Source organism: Salvia miltiorrhiza, chromosome 1, assembly GCF_028751815.1.
Source record: "Salvia miltiorrhiza cultivar Shanhuang (shh) chromosome 1, IMPLAD_Smil_shh, whole genome shotgun sequence".
Classification (NCBI taxonomy): Eukaryota; Viridiplantae; Streptophyta; class Magnoliopsida; order Lamiales; family Lamiaceae; genus Salvia; species Salvia miltiorrhiza.
The window spans coordinates 37,146,217-37,172,772 of NC_080387.1; the positions used below are offsets into that span (position 1 = coordinate 37,146,217).

Here is a 26,556-nt window from a genome sequence, read left to right on the forward strand (position 1 = left end):
AAAATTCATTCAATTAAAAATCCAAACATTACAAAAAAAACAACAAATATTTAAAACATCCAATTTTCAAAAAATTTAAAGCCGTCGAACTACGGGTCAACCGGACCAAAGCGTGCCCATAGATGCTCAACCAAATCATCGCAGAGGCGAGCATGCAATCGTGCATCCTTCAAGCTTGCATTTCGTGCCAAATAGGCGGCGAACTCCGTTGGTGCTCCGTAATTGAATTGTGTTTGAGGAGAACTTGGTCCCTCGCCGCCGTCACCGTCAAAATTACTTGCATTTCCACCTTCATCCTCAATGATTATGTTGTGCATTCCAACGTCGTTGTCTCTCCTATACGGAGATATTCGTCACAACAATCAGCAGCAGTTCCGTATGCCAATTGTCGAATAGCGGCAGTGCACTTCTGGATCGGGGAGAAGCTTAAGCGGCCAATAGCATCCGGACGTTGTTGGAAGTAAGGATCGACTTCTAGCGCATTGACAATGCGTAGAAACAACTCCCGGCTCATGCGAAATCGACGGCGAAAGAATTGTGGCCCATAAACAGGATCGACAGAAAAATAATCGCGATGGAGGCGCTCGGCTCCACCTTCACGGTCACGACGAACCACTATCCGTTTCTTCCTCGGGCGTGGTGGAGGTGGATCGAAACGATATGAAATTGCCACTGTCATAAAATTCACAGCACATCTCATAAAAAATAAATCGGGGGCTTGAGTAGGATTGGGAAGAGGAGGAAGTTGTGCGGGATCAACATGACCTTCTTCGTCGGATGAAGAATTTTAGGAAGAATAATTGTTGGAAGAATTGGTGGATGAAGACATTTTCTTTAAGAATTGAAGAGAAAATGAGTAGTTTGATATAGTGTTTGTGATTGAGGAAGGGGATATGTGATTATTAGGGCTGTCTAAATGGTTATCGGGTTTTGGGTATCCAATTAACCGAACCGAAATTCTCGGGTTTGGGTATCCAATAACCGAAAATTTCGGGTAATGGATCGGTTTCGGTTATTGTTTTTTTGAAAATTTCGGTTATCGGTTAACCCGAAAAACCGATCGGGTTAACCGAATAACCGAAAATTATTTTATTAATTATTTAATATATACATTATCAATATATCATATATAATATATTATATATTTGTAAATTAATATATAAATATATTTGTAAATTATTTAATATATATATATATATATTGTAAATTATTATATATATATATATATATATATTATATATAATATATTTGTAAATTATATTATATATTTGTAAATTTACATATATATTATATATTTACAAATATATTATATTTGTAAATTTACAAATAATTTACATATATATTATAATATATTTACAAATATATTATATATTTGTAAATTTACATATATATTATATATTTGTAAATTATTTAATATATATATATATATATATAATATATTTGTAAATATATATTATATATTTGTAATTTCTTTTAGAGTAGATAGAGCAAAAATTATTTGAATTTTATTTTTTAAATGGGTATTTCGGATACCCAAATAACCCAATTGGTTAACCGAAGCGGGTATTGGGTAACCGAACTTCTAAAACGGTTCGGGAACGGTTATTGAAATTTGGCAATTTCGGGTTCGGGTAACCGAAAATTCGGGTACGGGTAACCGAACCCGAACCGATCGACAGCCCTAGTGATTATATATAGGTGAAAAAGAAAAAAAAATATTAAAATTGGCTAAATTCGACCGTTGAGAAGGCAACGGTCATTTGACCGTTTAATTTTTTTTTTAATCCGTTCAAATTTTTTTTTAATTACGGAAATGGGGCGCGTGTAGCACACCCATCCCCTTCGCTCCACCTTCGCAGCAGGAGCGTTCCATCGCTCCACCTCCATTGCACCCGGGTGCGGCATCGGTTGCGGGTGCGATAGATCGGGATCGATCCCGGCTTCGCACCCGCCGATGTTGATGCTCATTGGTTTGTCTAGATAATTTGGAAGGAGAAACAATAAACTATAGCCAATATTGGTAAATCATATACGATTATTAGTTCAAGATCTTGTAGTTAAATATGGATTCGAATGGGAGTATGTATGAGTATTTTATTTTATTTTTTGAACTTTTTTGGAACGGCCATGGCATACAACTGGACCTCTCAAAGATAGAAACTTTAGAAACTGAAATCTGCACAATTTATGAAAGAATCGTACAATTTCTGCTACAAATTCTTAAACTATCAATTCATAATTCAAAAAGATATCAAGAGCTCTAAAACCATCTGACCGCCCCGAATATATGTCGAAGCATGTGCAAAATGAAGCCTATTTAATTTCGACAGCACGTAAGCAGCAGCAGCACAAGATATTACAAAGAATGATGATTCTAAGTTCTCCAAGCCATCCATATTCATATATTCAAGAAAATACAGATAAAGATGATGGTGATAGAGTTGATCCAGATACACATATCTCATATCCTCTGCTATAATCCAGCGCTGGAGTTGTGTTCAAAGAAGAAAACTATAGTCTGGTGGAAGTATTCAATCTAGTTATTGAATAGTGATGATGTTACATGCAAGTTAAAACTATTTAGAGAAAGCATTAGTCTAGCAGAACAAAAGAAAGACATCTATGAATTATAACAGAATTACAGTCAAATGAAAGATGGAAGAGTTACAAATTTGAAAAGATGATCACAATAGTTTCTCGGTTAACCTGATCATGAACGAATTTACTGCAGCCGCCTCCAAGACTATCCATGATGATTCAAAGAGCTCGTGAAAGTACTCAGCTCCGGTCTCATCAGCCGCGCTCCTGAAGGCAATCCCAAACGCATTTCCATTTCGTGCACCAAGGCGTGGCTTCCCACATATGCCAACAATCAGCACTTTCTGCTGTTCTTGAGTGTAGCAAACACATATCAGAGGCTTCATTCTTGCTCCCTTCTCGCGTAGAGCATCCATCAGAAAGAACCCAAATTTGGTCAGAGCCTGAGGGTGACATAAGAGCTTTGAATCTGCAGTATCTTCCAGCTTTACCCATCTGAATTTACTGCCACTTCTTATTGATCCCTTCTTTGTTATGGCTGTGCTTCCTTGTCTAAGAACAGCACGTTGCACCTTAATAGCCTGTCTCATTCCCAGTTCCAGCTTCTCGACCTTGTTGAAGGACAAAGCATCATATGCCACACCAAACTGCTTTGAACCAGAAGAGCCATCTGCCTCCACAAACGACTCTAGAAGAGCAGTGACCCCGTACACCACATCTGCAGCAGAGACTTTCGAGCTATACCCGTGCAATAGCAGGAAACCCCTGTAGTAGAAATCCCTGAGCCCAATCTCGGGTAGGAACTTTTGAAACATATCCTTCATTCTGTGTTTGATCTCTACATTCATGTATTGGTATTTCTGTTTGCATTCTTCTCGTGCAAACCCCATCCGAGCCAAAAGAAGCTGCATATTTTTCAACCCAGGGTCACTCCAAGTTTTCAGTTTAGTTGCGACATATGATGAGCACAGCATTGAATCAAACAAATTCCACTCTTGCAATAACATCAACCTAGGCTCGTCCTCATAAGCAATTCTGGAAGAATCAGGCACAGTAACCTTTGTGCCATCCTTGAGTGTGACGGATGAAACAGCATCCAAGTTTCCCGAGCTGTTAATATGCTGCTCAAGTTCCATAACCCCAGCCTGGTATCTCTCTTCAGTTAACCTCTCGTGTACAAACTGGTCGGTTAAAGCCACACAAGCCAACCAGAGCAACTCATTTTTGTTCTTCCTTAGGGAATGCGATAGCTCGTACATTAAGCATCCCGATGGCTTCCCATGGTATGTGCCCATATAGTAATAGTCTCTCTTCAACTTCTTGAACAACTTATCAGGATTCCCCTCATTTTCAGAATCTCTCCTCCTCTTTCTACCTACTTCCCCACCCTCCTCGACATCACTCTCATCCTCACTCTCCGAATCTTCTTCAACCTCACCATCGCTGTTCAATTCACTTGCATTCGCAACAGTGGACACATCAAAATCATAAACCAGATCGGCCTGGTTCTCATCATCCCTCGTGTAAAGCACCACCACACAGTCATTCTGGTCACTCAAATTATGCAAATGAATCGGCCTATGACTATCAACGACAAAAACTCGAGCTAAGGGGCCAATCTGCAGGTCCCTCCGAAGATCCCTATGGCAACCCCAATTAATCAACAAAATGGTTATGGGCTCATTCGAGGATGAACTCAGGTTAGGCCCTGCATACTTGTGGATTTCCTTGAAACTCGAAACTGGGTAACAGGCATACCTAATCGAATCAGATTCAAGAACATGCCCTATAATTTTCAACGCACATAGTGAATCAACATCCGAAGTTGAAGGGAAAATTAGAAGAGGGGCAGATGAAGCTGAGGCTATCGCTGACTCTCTTAGCCGTGCGTAAAACGATTCAATACTTAGCTCCCTCATTCCCAATTCAGAACTAGAATTCGATACTACCCCCAAACTCAACCTAGATCCAATCAACAAGAAGGAGAAGAAGAAATCAAAGGCAGAAAAACGAGAGAAAGGGGGAAATATTCCTTAATTGACTAGCAGAAAATATCAAATTCTATGAAACCCTCAATCAAACTACAAAAGAGGGGTTTCACAATTGGGTTCTACCCGGGATCTTGCTAATCCAGCACACATTCGCGAAGCCCATGATTAAAAACTGCAATCAAAATCTCACCAGAAAAAAGCCAAATCTTTGCGGTCAGCCCCCATTGAACCGTGAAGATTCACCTCAGCTACGAGTCAAACACTCAAAACCCCCCCAAAAAATGCACAAAATTCACAAAGCACAATCGATTATCTTAGGGCCGACACAGACTGAGCTGACTAGCGGTGACTCCAGAAAACTCGACGGGAACTGATTCAGGGTTTCGCGAAGTTACCTGAATTTTTCAGATTCAGCTGCGGTTGCTGCTTTTGCTCGTTGAAAATCAAAGAGAGAGGGAAGGAGAAAGTGGTTTGAAGTTTGAATTGGTTTTGATTTTTGAGTGTGGCTGCTGTTAAGTTCGATTTTGGAGATTGGAAAATGGGAAATGTTTTGAAATTTCGATTTGCCTCCACAAATTGGCGCTGAAACTTGGATTTAAAACATGATTTTGTTTCCTTGAATCTGATACGCTCTAGCTCAGATACTCACATAATTATGCAAAATAGTGGGCTCGAAATTTGGGCTTTGCGGTAAACTGGCTCATCTAAATTTCATAGTCCAGAGGTTTTGGTCTTAATTTATAGTTCCAGCAAAATGGAGTACAATTTTTTCCGGACGTGTCTCACGATTTAGAGGGTGTTTGGCTGAGCTTATAAGCTTCTCAAAACAGCTTATAAAATATTTAGGAACTTATAAGCTCCTTCAAAGTGTTTGGCACAATAAGCTCCTAAACAGCTTATAAGTTCTAAAAATAAGCTCCAAGAGCTTATAAGCTCCCCAAAAAATAAGTTCTTCTACCTCAACTTATTTTTTTATAATCTCATATGCAACAATCATTTTACAAATATTTTTCAACTATAATTTATTATTTTCATCATATATCATTCAAGTTCATTTTTCTTCAATTTTCTCTCTCTAAAAAAATATTTTCTCTCTCTAGCTTATAAGCTCAATTATCCAAACACTTTGACAATTTATAAGCTCATAAAAATTACATCTTATAAGCTCTTTAAAATAAGCTTAGCCAAACACCCTCTTAGTGTGCATCACCGTATATCACTCTTAATTTATCTATTTTATAATTGTTTGTTATAAAAATAAAAAATATTATTATATTATAAACTCTAATTAATATTTATCACTAAAAGTTGAAATTTTAAAAAACTATAGTATACCCTAACTTTGGATTAATTAACATAAATAATCAATTATTAATTCAAATAAATATAAAAAAATATTTATAAACCCTAATTGGATAAGTGAACCCTTGTTAATTATCTTTTTATTATATTAAAGCATAATAAATTAAAATTGAAGAAAATATAATTAAAAATTATAATAAATTAAGAGTGGTATATGGTGGTACACACTAAATTATGGGACAGAGGATTCCATCTGAATTTTTTCATCGAAAAATGAAAATACAACGCTTTCATAGAAAAATAAAAATATTACTTCTTAAATGTATTATACTTAAGAGACAATCAAGTGCACCTTAGTTAGTAAGACGATTTCCTCCAATTAATAGGTTGGGGTTAGTGTGTGTATAAAAATATGTATAATTTCAAATGTATATAGGGATGAGTTATTATACAAATAAGATTTATTATATAAAATACATTGCCATAAAACAGTATGAATTCGTTATGAAAAATGATGAATTTGGAAAAAGTGAAATTTCCGTCACTTTCACTTATGATATTAGAACCTGAACCACAAATTCATTCAGTAAAGTATAGTAAATTCACTGTATACCTTCATAATCTAAAGATTAAAAATAATTCATATTTTATGCGATTTGCGTCAGAGCTCATTTAAACCATTTTTTGGATAACATATTTACTTACTAGAAGAAGTACGAGTGAATTGATTGCATTTGAACTAGAATGATTTATGAGAACAACAATGCATTCGAAAAAGAAAAAAACTACAACGCAATTCGCAAATGGGAACAAAAAATATGAAGAAAGATGTACAATCGAAATACATTGGCCCAAAAAAAAGAAGAAGAGAAACGAATCATATCTAACACAAACAACTAATCTCTATTCCAAAAGATGGTACAAAGTGGAGTAGGATGAAATGAGTAACAAGCCCTCAAAAAAGCACATAGATGATGAACATCACATTTATTGTGAAGAGTTGAGAGATAGGTCTAGTAAGAGGCTTTTCACCACCACGGAAAGCAGCATTGCTACAAGAAAAGCAGCAAGAGATGAGACCAAAAACAGCACATCAAATCAAAGGTTTGAACTGATAGATAGATAGATAGATGATGTTGGTCTAACCTTAGGCTCGTTGGAGCGTTGTGGTGCGTAGGATGGATGCTTCGGAGTAGTCGAGCCATTCCCGGCCTCACTCATGTTCCGATCCTCCCTCACTTTGTTGAATATGTGCGTGAAGTTTTCAGCTGACTGAGGGTCGTTCTCGTCCCATTCACCAAATCTTGGAACCGCCGCTCCTTTCTCATGCTGCATACATCCACCAAATTCAAAGGATCAAACAAGCTACAAAATTTAGTATATCCAGATATGTAAGCAACCTATAACATTTTAAGTTATCAAAGTAGACAATTTAACCAAAATGAAAAAATATAGTCGTACACTTTCATCCGGACGAACTGGCCTGAGACGCGACCTAGAAGGCGTGCCATGGCTACTATCATGGCTTCTAGGACCTTCCCAAGCCGGAGATCCAGTGGCTCGGGCCACAGCATTTGCTTGAGGGCGAGGCTGAGGATGAAGAGGCGAACGCTCAAAGCTCAACTCCGAGCCTGCACTAGGCGGCCTTGCAGAGCGAGCGGACCTCTGGCCACGACCACGACCACCATAATTTGGCTCATTCCTAGTAGAAGAAGAATTGATCTGCCTAAAATCACCATCTCTTTGGTCGGGGGCGGGCCTCACGGCCCCTCTCCCGATTGGCTCCTCTGGCCTGGCTCTCGGTTTTTGTGGAGGAGTCGGAGGAGCGGCAGCAGCAAGAGGCGAAGGTTCTAGATGAGCAAACATCTCTGGATTCTCTAGAGGATCGTTTGGATTTATCATCTTTCCTCCCTTATTTTTCCTTGCATTGTTGAAGTAAACCGTGTAAGGAACATCATTTTGTTCGTTTTCCCAGTTGCCAAATTTTGGCACATTTGACCGCTGCTTCTACAACCAAACAAATAAATACAATATCAATAATCAGTTTACGTATTATTAATACACGTGACAAGCAACCAGCATCTAATTCTCCTATACTAGTGTATAAATTATAAGTTTCGTAAAGGCTGCTGTATATAATCCATATGTTTGAAGCTTAGCAATACCTTGAAAATCGAGGTCTTGCTTAAATGAAGCACTAATTAGAGTACTAATTTTATCATGACTTGTGCTTGATCAATATTCAATAAGAAACCAATATTTTTTAACATGATCAAAACAGAGTCAGAAAATTGCACCCAAAAAAATAATTAATGCCCGAAAAATATTTTGTATTGTCAGCAAAAACGCAAACCAAAAACATAGCAATTTCCCAAAAGCTTATTCCTAAATCCTAACCACAAAAGGGAAAAGTTACTATGAATAACAAAGCGAGTAAATACAAACGCTTTAAAAACTTGCACTTATACTATAAGACCTCAGATTTATCAGTCGTGAATTACACAAACATATTAAAGTGATGTCACGAGTTATTATCAGTCTATAAAATAATCGAACTCCTAACTCACAATTCACGAGTACTTTTCGAGTTCAAATCCAATCGACGTATGTAACATTTAAATTCTATTGCCAAAAAAAGAAGAAGAAAGAAAACAGCATGAGAGAGAAGGCAATATTCAGAAAACATAATCCAGGCACTGGTTTTAATCTACAACATGAAGACTTGATATTTCGATAAACAGAAAAAAAAACTAGAAAGAAAGCAGCAGTTTTGACTTTGAGAAAAAGTAAAAAGAGAGAAATTCAAACTCACCGCCATTTTTGTTCAGCTTCAAAACCCAGAAAGCAGCAGAGGAGAAAATGGTGTCTTTCTTATCAACCCAAAACACGAAATAGCACGTAACGCTGAAAGCTCCCACCAACTTCAATGAGAGAGAGAGAGAGAGAGAGAGAGAGAGAGAGATTGATGTCTAAATAAGAAGAAGAGGTGAGAGGTTGATCAACCGTTGACCGAGTGCCACAGCTCATGGTTGACTATTCTCTCCCTCTCAAGGCATTAACCAAGTCTTCACTCGTCTTGAATTTTTATTTCCCTATATTTGTCTTTAATTTTATTTCTATATTTATCAATCTACAAATGAAATTATTTCTCGTATTATCCACACGTACACTTCAAATTTTGAGTTTGCACTATAATTATGTATGTTCGTCGATGCCAAAATTGTAGCCACTTGTCGTCGTTGCCCACACTTTTATGTGGATACTCACAATCGTTACTTCTTGTCCTAATTAACAAAGTTATTGCAAGTATTTGAAAAAATAAATATTACTACTATTTTTTATCCATATAATAGAACCAATTTATAAGCTATTTCAAAAAAAAAATATTAGATAATATATCATCTACTTTGACCAATGCAAATTCCTTTTGAATATATTTCAAAACATCGTCTGATATTTCTATAGCCCCAAAAGACTATTTTTATTCTGCGACATTAAATAAGTTGAGTCAAACATGCACTTACACCATCTCCTATGATCATTTTTGCTATTTAATGTCTTAAAAATTAGTGTTAGTATATATTTCTCGTCTTTTTCATAATTATGTCATAAAATAGAAAAAAAGAATAGTATTTCTCGTCTTTTTCATGCGTAAAACCTAATATAATAGTAAAAAAAATTACCAATACATATGTAGTCAACCCAACATTACAGCTCATAAGGATACATAAGTATTCATTTTAATATTGCTAAACCTAACAATGTTGAGAACATGGGGATTCGAATTAAACCAACATGTTGAAAACAAAGAACAAGTTCATGGTCATTTAGCATTCATTTTCCTCAATTATTATTATTGGGATATCTTTGGGATTATGCTTGTTTTGGATTATTGAGTGTTTTGATGAATTTATTTGGAAATTAATTAACTTAACTCCCACAATTAACATCTTTCTTCTGGTTTCACATTAGTTATTGACATAAGATAAAAAAATGTTTCACACTTTCTTGAAATAAATATTTATTCTTACTCACATAAATATTTTCATTGAACACTGTGTCTGTGTCTGAACTTCACCTACATCTATACAATTTTTTCTTCTAAATTATAAGATAAATTAGCTATTTTTAATCTACTCTCTTAATTTTAATCAGCGTCCATTCAGACATCCACAATCTCCAAAATTCTCAAACAAAAAGCACTATATGTATAAACTCTTAAATTTAGTGCATAAAGATTGTCATATAATTGAAAACTAATAGTAGTATTCTACTGTCTAATTATTTTGAAAAATATATTCTATTGTCTACTGAATTTAATTACTATACTATTTTAAATATTAGAGTAGACCAAATCTATTTGGGCTTGGACATTCTAACCCCGTGCCTGCGTCTTTAAATTTGTTCACACCTAAGAAACAATCAACCTTAATTTCTACTTTAAAAACAAGTCACATCGCTTTATAATTTTATGGTCTAAAAATGTCAACTCTTTCTAAGAATCCTTCAACATTTTATTTATTTGTTAGAGATCAGATAAACTAATTATTTTTTCACGAAACTAACTGGATATGGAAGAAAAGAATAATCTTTGTTCTACAAAATTACGTTGCAAATGTAATGGGTCATTAATAGTACTGACCTTAAATAATTGGCATTTAAAGAAATCGAAAGGCATAGCGACAGAATGATTGGAACAAGTTGCCGGTAGCTATTGATGAGTTGTACTCGCTGTTTGTTTGTTTTTTTTGTTTTCTTTTAAAATTATAAGAGATAGGAGTATCTATATGGAGTATATTATAAACTTCACACATACGAGAAAAAATAACCTCATGCAGACAGGATCACTATAACACATAAAAGGTGGGAAAACTACATCACAGATTCACACATACGAGATTGATGAGTTGTACTCATTGTTGAGAGTAAAAGAAGAGGGTGTTTGGCTAACCTTATTGTAATACCTTATAAGATATTTTAAAAGTTTATAAATTGTCAAAATATTTGGATAATTCAACTTATAAGTTAGGGAGAAAATTTTGTATTAGAGAGAGAAAATTTTTGTTGGAGAGAGAAAATAAAAAATAAATGAATTTGAATGGGTATATGATAGAAATAACAATGCACAATTAAATAATATACTTTGTAAAATGATTATTGCGTATATGATTATGAAAAAATACATTGGGGCAGATGAACTTAATTGTTTTTGGGGAGTTTATTTTTACTACAATTTATAAACTATTAATAACTTAATTTGTCAAATACTTTGAAGAAGCTTATAAGCTATTTTAAAGCGCTTATAAGCTTAACCAATATAATTCATGAATAGTCATATTTAATTAATATGGTGAAAAGCTCGCCTTTTTCATAATTCAATACCATACAAAAAATAAATGTCTATTCATGCTTAAATTGATTTATTTATAGAAATTATTGATTTATTCGCACGCATTATTAATTCTCGATATATTTAGCATTTTTAACGAAATATTTCTCTCTCTCTCTCTCTCTATATATATATATAAATTAAATTAAATAAAAATGTTTCTTAATATATAAAATAGTTCTACTTGACCTGTAAAATATATGTACTCTTACCCTTCTTTAAGGAAATAAAAGAATAATTCCGATTTCTGTCAACTTGTGTGAACAATGTCACCAAGAATTAAAGACCATGTTGGTGCTTTTTGAGAATATTTAAGTCCCACAAACACAATGATATTTTATTATCTTTGCGCCTTCTTTCAAATTGTATATTTTGAAGATAGCAACATGTTTCAATTTTTTTTTTAAAGGAGAGCAATAAAAAATAATGAAGTATTGGAAGAATGAGCAATAACGTATAAACAAAAATTGGCATGCTTGCCACTAGGGTGTCGCCCATTTTGATAATTCAGACCAAGTCTATTGGGCCATACCATAACCCATAAGATAGCTCACTCGTTTCTATACACAAAGAAATAGGTCAAAAATCTACATTTACAAAATCCATTTAATTGAAGATAAAGATGACTTATGTCATAAGTCATAACCTTTTGCCCAGGTCAAAACCAATTTAGCCTACACAAAATCCTTTTTTTTTTCTTTTTTTTTTTGCGATTTACACACAATCCTTGTATACATGTATTAGAGCATCCGTAATGGGCTTACTTGATAGGCTACTTGATAACCTACTTGATAGTGGGTTTTGTTATTGAGTAAGTAGTGCTGCATGGGGTTACTTGATAGCCTACTTGATAACATTAGTTTTGATTTTTATGTTTTTCATTTAAATTTAATTGCTCAAATTTAAATAACATATTTTCTAATAGTTAAATACGTCATTAAATATAAAATTTAAAAACACCTAAAACATCATAAAAATTTACATAAAAATTAAAAACACCTAAAACATCATAAAAAACCATCATTAAAATTACATAATTAAAATCCTAGTCTAGACCACGACGCCTGAGCACGTCGGCGACCATGGACGCGTGCAATGCCCTTTGTGCGTCCGTCATGTGCGTCGTATCCGCGTTCAGGAGCTGCATATCAAGCTCCCTCTCCTTGATATCGTTCCTCCGCGTGTACTGGGCGGTGAATGTCCTCATCTGTTGGTCGGACCTGTCCAACCTCTCCACTATTTCGGGTGGAGGCTCTGAGCTCATCTGCGACGCTGACGCCTTCCCTTTCCCATTTGCCGCCGCCTTGTTGCCAATGGGCCGGGAAGAAGAGATCTCCTCGCCCGACGCCGAGGTGGTAAAGTCGCCCTCTTCCGTAGTCTTTGTCCTCTTGGAGGCATACACGTCTCCAACGAGGTACATCGACTTGAACTTGGGATTGTTCCGGAGAACTTTACACGCGTTCCAAAAATTGAATGCGGCCTTTTTGTGGGCTTCGAGCCTTGTCACGAAGCATATCGTCAGAATGATCGGAAGGCCAATTGTTGCGCGTCTCCACCCAAATAGCTTCCCAGAGACGCACATCCGCGCTCACTCGGGCCCAGTGGCCTTGAAGTTGCCGGATCTTAAGGTCGACGCCGATGATGGGGTTGACACGTGCGCGGATCCGTCCCCAATACGCCTCCCCCTTCTGATCCGTCCCACGGATGGCGTCGTTCGTCTCCTCTGCCCAAACTTGGACGATGAGATCCGTATGCTCGGGAAGGTAAGTATGACGGATCCTTACTTCCTTGTCGTGCTTGATTTTGTTGGCCATTTCCTGCCTCCGGCCGCCCTTCTTTGGTTTGGATCCACTCTGCTCTGCACTGACTGGTTCCTCCTCGGCTGGGGTCTCCTCCAAGTTGATTTCTCCCATATCGGGGTGATAATTCGCGGAGAGATCGGGGCACCAATTAGGATCATAGAAAGGGTTGTGTGGATCCATGAAGGAATAAAATTAGAAGAGAAATGAAGGAGAAGAAAATTGGAGAAGAAGAAATGTGAAGAAAAATGGAGGAGATGGGGTTTTTTAAAGAGGAGAAGAAGAAGAAGAAAAAAAAAATGGAAACGGTCGGTCAAAGCACGGAGATCGAGGAAAAGCAGTCAAAATTTTCATTTAAAATTCAAATTTCTCTATTTTTTTTAATTAAATTAAGGCGCGTGCATTGCACGCGTCTTCCCTCTCCCCCCATCGTGCATACTCAAAGACTCGAGTATCCCTCGAGTAGGTGTCCCCTGCAACGCCCTACTCGAGTGCAACGCTCTACTCGAGTAGGCACTCGAGTAAGGGCGTTGCCAATGCTCTTATGCATATATTTCATTCCAGAAAAAAACATCAAGGGCGGACGCATGAAAAACCCTAATGAGAGTTGTGTTTGAATTTGAAAATTTGAAAAATACATAATTTTCTTACAGTTTGATTTGGTGATAAAGCTATTAGTATATGAGTAACAGTTTTTACACAAAGTATTATTAAGTTTTTTTTTTTTTTGAGGAAAGTATTATTAAGTTATTAATTTCAAAATAATAAATTAAAAAATAATAGTAATTGCTTGGTGGAGGCCTCAGCCCCCCACTGCCAATAAATTTTTTGTATGTTTAATATTTAAACAACTTCAAATTATTTGAGCTTTCTATAATGCATATACATCTTTGTCAGTATTTTTATGTTTTGCTAAAAAGGATAAAATTGTTCAATTTTCGATCTATCTATTTTGATATGAGACATTTGTTCGAAGATAATTCCACGCGCATAAACATGGCATCCACAAAATGGCAAAATCAGCAGGTCGCATTTCCTAAAACCTTATGATAAATTCACAATCCTGTGTGCAAAAAAACCCTAAGAACTCAAACCACTTGTGAATTAGTGTCTGAATAATGTGAACTCTGCAAATTTAGGAGATGAATATAGAATTTGCCAATTCACTCCTAAAATAGAAGAATGTGTTGCTTTCACTTCACTTACCAATTCATGCTGTGTAATAACTACTCTCACCATCATAAGCTTTTTTGACTCATTTCATTTCATGCTGCTTTATGTGCTCGTCCTTTTTTCGCCCTGTAAAGCATAGCCATCCCACTAATCCCCAAAAAAAGAACAAACCTTTAATCTAGAATTAATGGAATAATAAACCAAGGAGAGAGAGAGAGAGAGGTGTTTTCAAAATTGTGTCATGTTTGGCTCCAGCAGCTATATTTCTTTTACAGATCTGTGGCCTTAACCCCTCGCATTCTGCTGAATGAGAAATGGGGTTTTACTTTCTTGATTAAAGATTTGATTTTTATTTATTCTTTTCGAATAGAAAGTTCTTACTTGACTCTGAATAGACATCTAGAACAAAAGGGTTTATCAAGAACACGATTTGCTCTCTGCCCTTCTTCTTGCTTGCACAGTTCCTGCAAAAATCTATGTGGGGTTTCCTTATTTTGCATGAAAATTGTGCCCAGTTCAAAAAAAATTGAAACTTGGTTTAGTTTTGCTTAGGACAAGTTGTGATTGTGTTGTTGCAAAGATGATTCCTTTGTTCTTTCTGGTTGTGTGTGCGGAGGGTTTGGTTGCATTCCTTTTAATGGTCAAGATTGGTCCGTTTAGGGAGCTTGTAATAAAGGGGTTGGATCAAGTGAAGATGAGAAGGGCCACAGTTCTAACCATTGCGGGAACCATCTTTGTCATTTTGTTGTCTGATTTATTTAGCATTCTCAAGATTCAGAACAAGGGCACGAAACACGGAACGATGACGCCGATGGATCAAGTTCTTTGGAGGACAAACTTGCTAGAGGCAACTCTGATGGGTATGGTTCCTGCATCCTTGGTTACTTGATGGATCATGCTTTTCTTTTAGTTCTTGATTCAATTTGTACTGCTTGGTTAATGTCTATGTTAGTTTAATTATATGGTGGAGTAAAATGTTAGGTTTTTATGTCTGCTGAGGTTGTCTAGAAATGCCATTTGAGAACCCAATGTTCACTAGTGAAAGAATCTAAGTGGATGTTACATAGGATGTTGATGCTTATGTTTTGTTCTTGCATCCTTGGTTGCTTCTTGATTCATGTAATTGTCATATTGCATTGCTTTCAATTTGTATTGTTTGGTTGATGTCTATGTTAGTTTGGTTGAAATGATAGGTTTTATGTTTGCTGAGGCTGTCTAGAAATTTGCCATTTGAGAACTCAATGCTACTAGTGAAAGAATCTAAGTGGATGTTACATATGATGTTGAAATGCTTGTGTTTGTAAAATTGCTGCTTAAGAAGTAGTGATGCGATCAGAAAGAGTTGGAACAGGCAAAAGAAGGGGACGAAGTGAAATCGTTTTGTGAGAAAGTGACGAATGTTTAGAGAAGTACGCAAAAGCACAATCTTGCCCTGTTTGAGTTTTCACATTTTGGTTTATCTTGTGAGGGCTTTAATCACATGATTTTCAGTTTGTAAGGTTGTTAATTAATTTGACGAAATATCTAAAGGTACTCGTTTTAGAACTCAATGCTGCTAGCGAAAGAATCTTAAGTGGATGTTACATAGGATGTTGAAATGCTTGTGTTTGTAAATTTGTTGCTTAAATAGTGATGTGATCAGAAAGAAGAAAGGGAGGAATCGTGTGGTGAAATAGTGATGAATGTTTAGAGAAGTAGGCAAAGGCATAATCTTGGCATCATAGATTTCACATTTTTGTTTATCTTGTGAGGGCTTAATCACACGATTTCTTGTTAGTTAGGTTGTTGAAGTAATTGGACGACATACCTAAAGGTGCTCGTTTTACCTTTCTCTGCAGAGGGATTTTTAATGTTTATTGTGTGTGATTTAGTGTCATCCTTATTCTCATTTGCTCTGAATATTTAAAATACGATGATCTTGTCCAACCGGCTTTTACATTTGCAGTCGTCTCTGTTTTGGTTTTACTAATGTGTAAAGAAAAGAGGGAAAGAGAGGAATGATGAGATTGGATTGTGTCATTTTCATCCGAATCATATATTTGCTAATGGATAACATTTTGATATTTGGTATGATTGTGATACCACCTTCTTTCATTTTAATGAATAAGAAGAAGTTATGACATGTTTGTAAATTTTTGTAAGTAATGGTAAAAGCATGAAGTCCCTTATGGCGTTGAGAGTTAACGGCGACATCTCGCAGGCTTTTCGCTGTTCCTCGGGTTTTTAATTGATCGTATGCATCATTACATACAAAAATTGATAAAACTGAGGAGCAACACCGGAGTTTCAAAGCAAGAAGTCGAGAATCTTGAGAAAGAGAAGCTGCAGCTCAAGGTGAAGGAAGAAAAAGCTTCTGCTGAAGTGAAGAAGCTAAGGAAGGAGATATCGAGTCTGACTGAGAATTTGAACAAGCTCAAGTCGGAGTCAGCTGAAAAGGACAAGAAAGTCGAGACTGCAGAAGGCCATGTTGCTGCGCTCCAGAAACAAGCAGCAGATCTACTACTCGAATACGACAGACTTTTGGAGGACAACCAAAATCTTCAAAACCAAGCACTAGGTCACCGGAGTTGAGCCGTTGCTGGTGAGAATCTTGAAAATTTTATTCAAGTGTTTGATTAGAGGCACGCTTTTCGTCGTGGAAGCAAGGCGAATAGATTGGAGAGAAGTTCAGGTTAGTCAAGTCACCAAATGTGTTCACCTATTATTCTGTCAGTTTCAGAGATTTCGGTTGTGAATGTTGTTAGACTTTTGATATTTGATCTAAGTTTTTCTCCAGTTGCAAAATCCAGTTTATTTAAGTTGTGACATTGATGTAACCCAAATAGGAGCATTCTTGTCTTTCCAGACATAAATGTTACTGCAGAAAAGGAAAATGCAAGAGATGAGCTATTCACTTCTAACTTCTTGACCTCTTTACACTCTTGAAGAATAACTTGGGGTGGGAATCGGTTCGGTTTCGGTTAACCCGAGCCCTAAACGGTGGCGGATTATAACTGAATACCGAGCCCATCGGTTTTTCGGCTATCCAAATAACTGATTGTTTTTAGAAGAATGTATTTTTCGACCTATCCAAACTTTTATTTTTCTAAACCTATTCCAATTTTTTTTTTCAAGCCCTAATATCATTCATCATTCATCAATTCACCTATCATTGTCATCTCAAACAAATAACCACGAAAGCATAAACATACACAAACAAACACCATTGATTCGCTCACGTTTCAAACAGTCAAAATACTTTAACTGCAGCAAAATTCATTATTTTCTCCTTATCTGTTGTAGGAGAAACAAATACTTTAAGACTGTGTGATGGTGGACTCGAACTTGAGATTAAATATCTCAGACATTAACTACTATACAATTAGGCCAAACATATGCAAGCATACACAAATATCTTCTTCTTGTTCTTCATCTCTACCAGTAGTCGCTGCAAGAACAGCTCCCATTCTTGAAGTGATGAAACCTCTTAACATCCCTCACAACAATCTCTCTCTCTGAAACAATCGACATGAACTTGATCGCTTCATGGCAGTCTCCACAAACTCTCAAATTCTTGGTAACCAGCAGCCTCGTACCCGGTCTGGTTTTCAAGATCCCAAAGGCAATAGCAAGCCTTTCGCTGTGATTCCTCAGCATTTTCACCTTCACTTCCTCTTCCTCGATGTCGTGCAGCACGAACTCAGTCTTCGGTCGATACCCTAAAGCCCTCATCTTCAGCTCCATCTCCTCCATAATCTCCAGTATCTGCTCATACTCAGGGTGACCCTTATCCTCAACAACAAAAGCATGGAGCCTTCCGGAAACTTCGGCCACGCTGTAACCGGGGACCTTCTTCATCCCTGCACTTCTCATCACTCTCCTCACCATAGCAACTTCCTCCCACTTCCTTGCTGCAGCAAAGAAGTTGGAAACAAGGGTGTAAATCCCCGGACAATCCGGTTTTAATTCTATAACCTTCTTTGCTGCAAATTCCCCTATCAAGAACTTGCTATGGTTGAGGCATCCGGAGAGGAGGGCGACCCAAACAGCGATCCCGGGTTCACATCCCATGTCTAAGATCAAGCTCCGAGCCTCCTCAACGCGTCCCCCTCGAGCTAGAACATCAACCAAGCTCACATAATGTTTCTCCATAGGTTGGATCTTGTAATCCTTGATCATGGCATTGAACCATTGCTTCCCTTCCTCGACTAGCCCGGAGTGGCTCATTGCAGAGAGAAGAGAAGCAAATGTCACATGATCTGGTCTTGCATCCGTCTGGATCATCCGATGGAAGACCTCGAGCGCCTCCTCCCCTCGTCCGTGGATCCCATAGCCCGCGATCATTGTGTTCCAGAGGATCTCATCCCAAGAGCTCATCCTCTCGAAGAGCGCCCGGGCGCAGGGCAGTGATCCGCATTTGGCATACATATCAATCAACGCAGTTCCCAAAACTTGATCCAGCTCAAGCCCTGTTCGGACAATGAATCCATGTACCTCCCTACCTAGCCTCGAGAAACCAAGGTGAGAGCATGCCAGGAGCGCGCCAACGAGTGAGACCGAATCAGGCTCAAACCCCCAGCTCTGCATCTCGACGAGCAGCTCTAGCGCAGCTCCAGCGTCTCCGTTTCTTGCAAGCCCCGAAATCAAAGCACTCCAAGAAACAACATTTCTGCTTCTCATCCTCCTAAAAATGCAAGAAGCTGTGCCTAATTTCCCATTCTTGGCATACATATCTATAAGGCTGGTCTGCACCATAACATCATTGACTTTCAAGCCTCTCCTTATGATGAATCCATGCACAGAGGCGGCCATTTTCGCATCCTCGACGCTCGCGCAAGCTTGCATCAAGGCCAGCATCACGACCCCATCGCCCTCGAGCCCTTCCTCCCGCATCCTACGGTACACATCCACCGCCTCCCCGGGCCTCCCGCTCTTCACCAACCCCGTGATCATCGTGCTCCACGACACAACATCCTTTCTCCTCATGCCATCAAACACGCTCATCGCCTCGTCCATTCTTCCGCACCTGACGAACAAATTCAACACGGACGAGCCCACAAAGACATCGCCCCCGTACCCACATTCAACCGCGTCTCTCCAAATCTCTCCGCCCGATTTCAAGTCGAGCAAGGTGGTGCAGGCCTTGATGGCCACCGTGAAAGTCGAGCTATCCGGATTGACTCCAGCCGAGTTCTTCATTTTTCTGTAGAGGTTTATGGCTTCAGCCGGGGTTTCCCGGCGGGAATAGGCGATGATGAGGGCGTTCCAAGAATCGATGCCTTTCTTCGGCATATTGTCGAACAGTTTGTAGGCCATGTCGATGTCGCCAGTTCGAGCGTATGATGCTATTAGCTGCGCTCCTTTGTTGGATATCCCAGATGTAATCATCAATGCGTGGAGTTTGGAGATGGATGCACTGTTTCTGCAGTTCAACAGAAGAGATTTTAGATCCTTTAGCAACCATTTTTGTACAAGCATTTGATGCTGGGGAGAGAATGTTTTGCAAATTGCGTGAATCAGCAGCATAAATAAGCGATGTTCATAATCATAAGTCATAACTCGTATCAAAAGGACAAAAGCTAAAAAATACAAAAATAAATGTGTAAAAACGCCGTCTGTGGGAATCGAACCCACGACCACGTGGTTAAAAGCCACGCGCTCTACCAGCTGAGCTAAGACGGCTTCACATCTATGAGTCTCAAAACAAAACTCAAAATCGATATTAAAATTCCAAATCACTTTTTTTTACGCGCTTGTAAGACAAAGTTTCTCAATAATGACATATTGATCCAACAAAAATCATTGAAACTCTATGATCGAGTTTTGATTTGAGACTCACTAAGTTCAGAGATTCAGACTAGTACGAGTACAAAATAGAACATGGACAAAACATGAAGACTGAAATATGTTGGAAATATGGTTTTATGCCAAATCTGAAAATTATTATTTAATTAAATATTTATTATTTAATTAAAATAATAATTGGATGTTAATCTACATCTCGAGTAGATCAACGTGATATACTTGAAGTCTCAAAACCGATTTCCGGTGAGTGAGATATTGTATGTCAAAGTTTGGATGTTGAAGAGGGAAAATCAGTTTCAACTTCTGCGTTCAACGATTGCGGCCACCTACCGCAGCCGCCGGAATTGACTGTTTCAACTTCTGCGTTCAACGATTGCGGCCACCTACCGCAGCCGCCGGAGTTGACTGCCGATCCGTTCACACTCGGTTTAACACCTATAAATATGGGTGTGTGGTGAGCTTTAGAATTCACTCTGAAAACTCACAACTCACAACTCACAAAATAGTCTGCATTCTGCATTCCACCTCTAGCTCAGTTTTCGACCCTTATTCAGTTCGCCGGAGCTCGCCGGATTGTGGTGCTACATCCGACGAGACGAAGTCGTTTTACCTTTGGGGGAGATACGCCAAACCGAAGAGCACTACCGGGGCGATAATCTTCTTGCGGGAAGAGATTCATCTCGACTCGACTTAGTTTATACGTATAATTTATTTATACAGTATATTTCAGTTGTATACATTTATTTGAGTTGTAATTTCTCAAATTATTTTCTTTGTAATATTTTCAATTATTTTGAGTTGTAATATCTCAAAATATTTATTTTGTAATATCTCGATCGTGTACCCGGTTCTAACAATCGCAAGAAGATTATTTCTCTGCCGTTGATACACGTTCGAGAAATGGCTCACACCGACGTCAATATGGATGGCTCCACCACCTCTGCAACCATCGGTTCAACCACGTCGTCAATTTTTTCCTCGTTTGTATCAACGGGGGCTTCATCGTCAACATCTAGAACTATTGGTCTTGCCGAGAAACCATCAACGTTCTCAGGCAAGAACTTCAAATATTGGCAAGAGAAGATGTTATTCTACCTCACAACCGTGGGGTTTGCCGGATTCTTAATGGAGGATAAACCTCCAACCCCGAGTGAAGGGGAAGGGGAGACAAGCCAAGAAATTCGTACCGGATATTTGAACTGGTGTCGCGGCGACTACTTGTGTCGTAACACCGTTCTCATGTCTCTGGACGAACGGCTCTACCGTGTTTTCAAGGTTCATGAAACCGCGAAACAATTGTGGGAGGCCCTTGATCTAAAGTATCAAGTGGACAAGGCGAATACTACCAAGTATGTCGTTGCCAAATGGTTGGAATATAAAATGGTTGACTCCCGACCATTGATGGACCAAGTGGAAGAGTTCCAAAATCTTTCACATGAGGTTCAAGCCGAAGGGATGCCCTTGGCGGATGCATTGCTCGTTGCAATCATCATAGAGAAATTACCTCCTAGTTGGAGGAAATTTCAAAACCTTTTGAAGCATGAGCGCTCGGAGATGTCCGTGCCGATATTGTTATCCAAGCTTCAAATGGAGGATCACGTGAGAAGTCGTGATCAAAAGGGAAAAGCTCCGATGGAGGCAAAGGCCAATCTCGCCGAGAAAGGCGGTCCCTACAACAAACGTGGTCGCCCTAACCCTAATAATAAGGGTAAAGGGAAGCAAAGCGGTAGTCAACCATCAAAGTTTGATGGTGTATGTTATAATTGTGACAAAAAAGGTCACATGGCTAAGGATTGCCGCAAGCCAAAGCGGAAGAAGGCAAAGAGCAACGTGAACAACGTCGAGAAGGACTTCGACGATTGGAGCCACGATGACTTTGCTGCCATGATCTCCGAGGTGAATCATGTGGACAATCCTAACGCTTGGTTCGTGGACACCGGCGCTACCGTCCATATATGTATAAATCGTGAGTTGTTCCACAACTACAAGGAAGTGGAAAACAAAACGATAATGGAGGCTAGCGAGCGGACATCCCAAGTCCTTGGCATGGGAGATGTGATTCTTCAACTCACGTCGGGCGTGGAGATCACATTGAAAGACGTATTACACGTTCCAATTGTCCGAAAGAATTTAATTTCGGGCTTTAGGCTTACGAAAAAGGATTTTGAATTGTTTTTCAAATCTGACTATGTTGTAATACGCAAGTGGGGAAAGTTCCTAGGGAAAGGCTATGCCTCCGAAGGACTTTTCAAACTTGGAGTAAGAGCTTGTAAGCCTGCCAAGGCTAAAATCAATAAAGATGCATCAACTGCTTCTGCTTACTTGATTGAGTGTTCTGATTTATGGCATTGTAGACTTGGACATGTTAATCTAAATGCTATAAAGAGATTAGTAAAAATAAATTTACTAAAAGTTGATGAATACAACTCACAAGAAAAATGTGAAGTTTGTGTTGAAGCCAAAATGGCTAAGTTACCGTTTAAATCGGTAAAAAGGAGCACTCAACCTTTGGAACTTATTCACACCGATGTTTGTGATTTAAAGTTCGTGCAAACTAGAGGTGGCAAGAAGTACTTTATCACCTTTATAGACGATTGCATAAAGTATTGTTACCTTTACTTATTGAAAAGTAAAGATGAGGCTATTGAAGCTTTTATAAACTTCAAAAATGAAGCCGAGAATCAACTTGGATGTCGAATTAAGATGGTTCGAAGTGATAGAGGTGGAGAATATGTAGCTCCGTTTGCTGAATTATGCAACGAAAGTGGTATAATACATCAAACGACTGCACCTTATTCACCACAATCTAACGGCGTTGCTGAACGCAAGAATCGAACTCTTAAGGAGATGATGAATGCCTTGTTGATTAGTTCAGGATTACCCCAGAACATGTGGGGGGAAGCTGTCTTGACGGCCAACTATATCTTGAACAAGATTCCACTCAAAGGGAAAGATGTAACTCCCTATGAGCTATGGAAAGGAAGGAAACCTTCGTATAAATACCTCAAAGTGTGGGGGTGTTTAGCCAAGGTAGAAGTGCCTTTACCAAAGCAAGTTACAATAGGACCTAAAACGGTGGATTGTATCTTCATTGGTCATGCACTTAATAGCAGTGCCTATCGTTTTATAGTGCACAGATCGGAGATACCTGATATACATGTTGGGACAACGATAGAATCAAGGAATGCTATATTCTTTGAAAATATCTATCCTAACAAGAAGAAAGGTACATCGAACTCTAATGATGGAGTTGATGGTGATGCTACAGGTTCTAAACCTATGGAAGTAGCTAGTAATTCTACTCAAGTAGATGATGCCACGGGTTCTAATCCTGTACCACCTAATAGGAAAAGACCAAGGTCTAAACCTATGGATGTAGAACCGAGACGTGGGGAACGAGTTAGAAAAGCTAAGGTTCATGGACCGGATTATGTTGTCTTAATGTTAGAAGGCGAACCGGTGACGATCAAAGAAGCTTTATCTGGCTCTGATGCAGCTCTATGGAAAGAAGCCATCGATATTGAGATTGATTCCATTATGCAGAATCATACTTGGGTGTTAGTGGATCTACCACCTGGAAGTAAAGCTTTAGGATGCAAATGGATCCTAAAGAAGAAGTACAAATCTGATGGTACTATAGATAAGTACAAAGCCCGACTTGTCGTTCAAGGTTTCAGGCAGAAAGAAGGGTACGATTTCTTCGATACCTATTCACCTGTAACTAGACTAACATCTATTCGGATGCTTCTCGCTATTGCTGCCTTGCACAATCTCGAGATTCACCAAATGGATGTGAAAACTGCGTTCTTGTATGGCGAGTTGGAAGATGAAATATATATGAAGCAACCTGTAGGGTTTGTAGTACCTGGGCAAGAGCACAAAGTATGCAAACTTCAAAGGTCTTTATATGGGTTGAAGCAAGCACCGCTTCAATGGCATTTAAAATTTGACAGTGTGATGTTGTCAAATGGATTCAGAATCAATGAGTGCAATAAATGTATCTACATTAAGAATTCTAATAACGGATATGTTATTGTTTGTCTTTATGTAGATGACATGCTCATCATGGGAAGTAATTCCCGAGTGATTCAAGAAACCAAAGGCATGCTAAGTAAAAATTTTAGTATGAAAGATATGGGCTTAGCTGATGTTATCCTTGGAATTAAAATTCTAAGAAGACCTGATGGTATTGCTATAACACAATCTCACTACGTTGAGAAAGTGTTAAAGAAATTCAACGCTTTTGACAAGCCAATAGCTAAGACACCATGGGAACCTAATGTGCATTTGAGTGTACACAAGGGAGAACCTGTTGACGCGATAGAATATGCGAAGATTATTGGGAGCTTGTTGTATCTAACAAATTGCACTCGTCCCGATATAGCATGCTCGGTCAACAAGTTGGGCAGCTTTACAGCTAACCCTAGTAATGAACATTGGAAAGCTCTTGAAAGGGTTTTGAGATATTTGAAATATACTCAAAACTATGCGATTCATTATACTAGGGAACCCTCTGTACTTGAAGGGTACTGTGATGCAAATTGGATATCTGATGCCAAAGACTCGTTTTCAACGAGCGGTTATGTATTCACTGTGGGGGGTGGTGCTGTGTCTTGGAAATCCAAGAAGCAAACATGTATTGCTAGATCGACCATGGAATCAGAATTCATAGCTTTGGATAAAGCTGGTGAAGAAGCCGAGTGGCTTAGAAATTTCCTCGAGGATATTCCATGTTGGTCAAAACCTGTGTCGTCCGTGATAATTCATTGTGATAGTCAAGCTGCTATCGGACGAGCACAAAACCATTTGTATAACGGTAAGTCGAGACATATTCGTCGACGTCATAATACCGTGAGACATTTGATCACTAGTGGAGTTATCTCAATTGATTATATAAGATCAATTGATAACATAGCGGATCCTTTGACAAAAAGTATCCATCGAGATCAGATGTATAAACTGTTAGGGGGAATGGGTTTGAAGTCCACAAATTAAGGATAATCATAGTGGCAACCCAACCATGATGACTGGAGGATCCCAAGAACTTGGTTCAATGGGACAACTAAGTTATGAAAATCCGTGTGTTGAACACTCGAATTGCCTATTCCTTGTAGAACAGTGAGTGTTCGGAAACCTGCACGTGGTGAGGTTAAGTCTTTGACTTTTAATGACTCTAGAACTCCTCGAAGAGGACAAATATAGCAGGATACTTGAGTTAAGAGTCACCTATGTAAGTGTGAAGTGGGGCCGCTTCGATTGAAACACTTATGAATCCAAAGAGGTGTTCCAAGGCCTGTAATGGACACAAACGTGAGAACGAATAAGGATTGAAGCAATATTGTGTCAATATTGTTGACTAAGTATACACCGAGGAGGACTAGTTCAAGGAACACAATCCACTAGGCCGCCGGTATACTCGATAATATTGACTATGGCAGGTTCAAAGCCACAAGCTACCTTTCCAAAAGCAATGTTGTTTCTTAAGAAGACTGAGCTAAATGTCTGCATACATACGCATACTGATTTCTCACTCATGTGGGGGATTGTTGGAAATATGGTTTTATGCCAAATCTGAAAATTATTATTTAATTAAATATTTATTATTTAATTAAAATAATAATTGGATGTTAATCTACATCTCGAGTAGATCAACGTGATATACTTGAAGTCTCAAAACCGATTTCCGGTGAGTGAGATATTGTATGTCAAAGTTTGGATGTTGAAGAGGGAAAATCAGTTTCAACTTCTGCGTTCAACGATTGCGGCCACCTACCGCAGCCGCCGGAATTGACTGTTTCAACTTCTGCGTTCAACGATTGCGGCCACCTACCGCAGCCGCCGGAGTTGACTGCCGATCCGTTCACACTCGGTTTAACACCTATAAATATGGGTGTGTGGTGAGCTTTAGAATTCACTCTGAAAACTCACAACTCACAACTCACAAAATAGTCTGCATTCTGCATTCCACCTCTAGCTCAGTTTTCGACCCTTATTCAGTTCGCCGGAGCTCGCCGGATTGTGGTGCTACATCCGACGAGACGAAGTCGTTTTACCTTTGGGGGAGATACGCCAAACCGAAGAGCACTACCGGGGCGATAATCTTCTTGCGGGAAGAGATTCATCTCGACTCGACTTAGTTTATACGTATAATTTATTTATACAGTATATTTCAGTTGTATACATTTATTTGAGTTGTAATTTCTCAAATTATTTTCTTTGTAATATTTTCAATTATTTTGAGTTGTAATATCTCAAAATATTTATTTTGTAATATCTCGATCGTGTACCCGGTTCTAACAAAATATGTAAACGTTGGTGCTACAAGATAGTATCCTAGGGATAAAATACAACAAAATATTAAAACATTAAAGAATCTTTTGTGTAATTTACAAGTTATGTTGAGGTGTTCGTTATTTGCTAAGTGTCCCAAAATTAAATAGGACATTTCAAAAAGGACAATCCAAATAGAAAAGTAAGATGCTTTAAGTGGGACGGAGAGTATCATAAATCATAATCCCCCTTCTCCAATATGTGAATCCTTCATCATTCACCGCCGCGGCCACCCATCGAAAATTTTGCC

At 38.4% G+C, this 26,556-nt stretch overlaps 4 protein-coding genes and 1 non-coding gene across 8 annotated transcripts; 1 reads left to right on the forward strand and 4 right to left on the reverse strand.

Moving 5' to 3' along the window:
* Positions 1-2,369: 2,369 nt before the first annotated feature.
* LOC131023463 (uncharacterized) lies at positions 2,370-5,218 on the reverse strand. Its single transcript, XM_057953006.1, has one exon. The coding sequence runs from the start codon at positions 4,455-4,457 to the stop codon at positions 2,685-2,687; it is 1,773 nt and encodes a 590-aa protein (XP_057808989.1). The 5' UTR covers positions 4,458-5,218; the 3' UTR covers positions 2,370-2,684.
* A 1,327-nt stretch (positions 5,219-6,545) lies between these two features.
* On the reverse strand, positions 6,546-8,902 carry LOC131023467 (RPM1-interacting protein 4-like). 4 transcript variants are annotated; one of them, XM_057953019.1, is made up of 4 exons: positions 8,644-8,902; positions 7,293-7,838; positions 6,978-7,160; positions 6,546-6,883 (listed from the first exon to the last, which is right to left on the reverse strand). In XM_057953019.1, the coding sequence occupies exons 1-4, from the start codon at positions 8,647-8,649 to the stop codon at positions 6,860-6,862; spliced, it is 759 nt and encodes a 252-aa protein (XP_057809002.1). In that variant the 5' UTR covers positions 8,650-8,902; the 3' UTR covers positions 6,546-6,859. The 4 variants fall into 4 exon arrangements, with proteins under 4 accessions (XP_057809002.1, XP_057809006.1, XP_057808993.1 ...); XM_057953023.1 differs by having other exon boundaries at positions 7,293-7,832; positions 8,644-8,785; XM_057953010.1 differs by having other exon boundaries at positions 6,546-7,160; positions 8,644-8,885.
* A 5,161-nt stretch (positions 8,903-14,063) lies between these two features.
* Positions 14,064-17,092, forward strand: LOC131023484 (uncharacterized). The gene is made up of 2 exons (XM_057953030.1): positions 14,064-15,052; positions 16,393-17,092. The coding sequence occupies exons 1-2, from the start codon at positions 14,773-14,775 to the stop codon at positions 16,761-16,763; spliced, it is 651 nt and encodes a 216-aa protein (XP_057809013.1). The 5' UTR covers positions 14,064-14,772; the 3' UTR covers positions 16,764-17,092.
* A 277-nt stretch (positions 17,093-17,369) lies between these two features.
* On the reverse strand, positions 17,370-19,755 carry LOC131023493 (putative pentatricopeptide repeat-containing protein At3g25060, mitochondrial). The gene has a single exon (XM_057953037.1). The coding sequence runs from the start codon at positions 19,725-19,727 to the stop codon at positions 17,607-17,609; it is 2,121 nt and encodes a 706-aa protein (XP_057809020.1). The 5' UTR covers positions 19,728-19,755; the 3' UTR covers positions 17,370-17,606.
* Positions 19,756-19,780: 25 nt separating this feature from the next.
* TRNAK-UUU (transfer RNA lysine (anticodon UUU)) lies at positions 19,781-19,853 on the reverse strand. Its single transcript has one exon. It is a non-coding gene; the product is annotated as a tRNA-Lys (tRNA).
* Between the last annotated feature and the right edge of the window lie 6,703 nt (positions 19,854-26,556).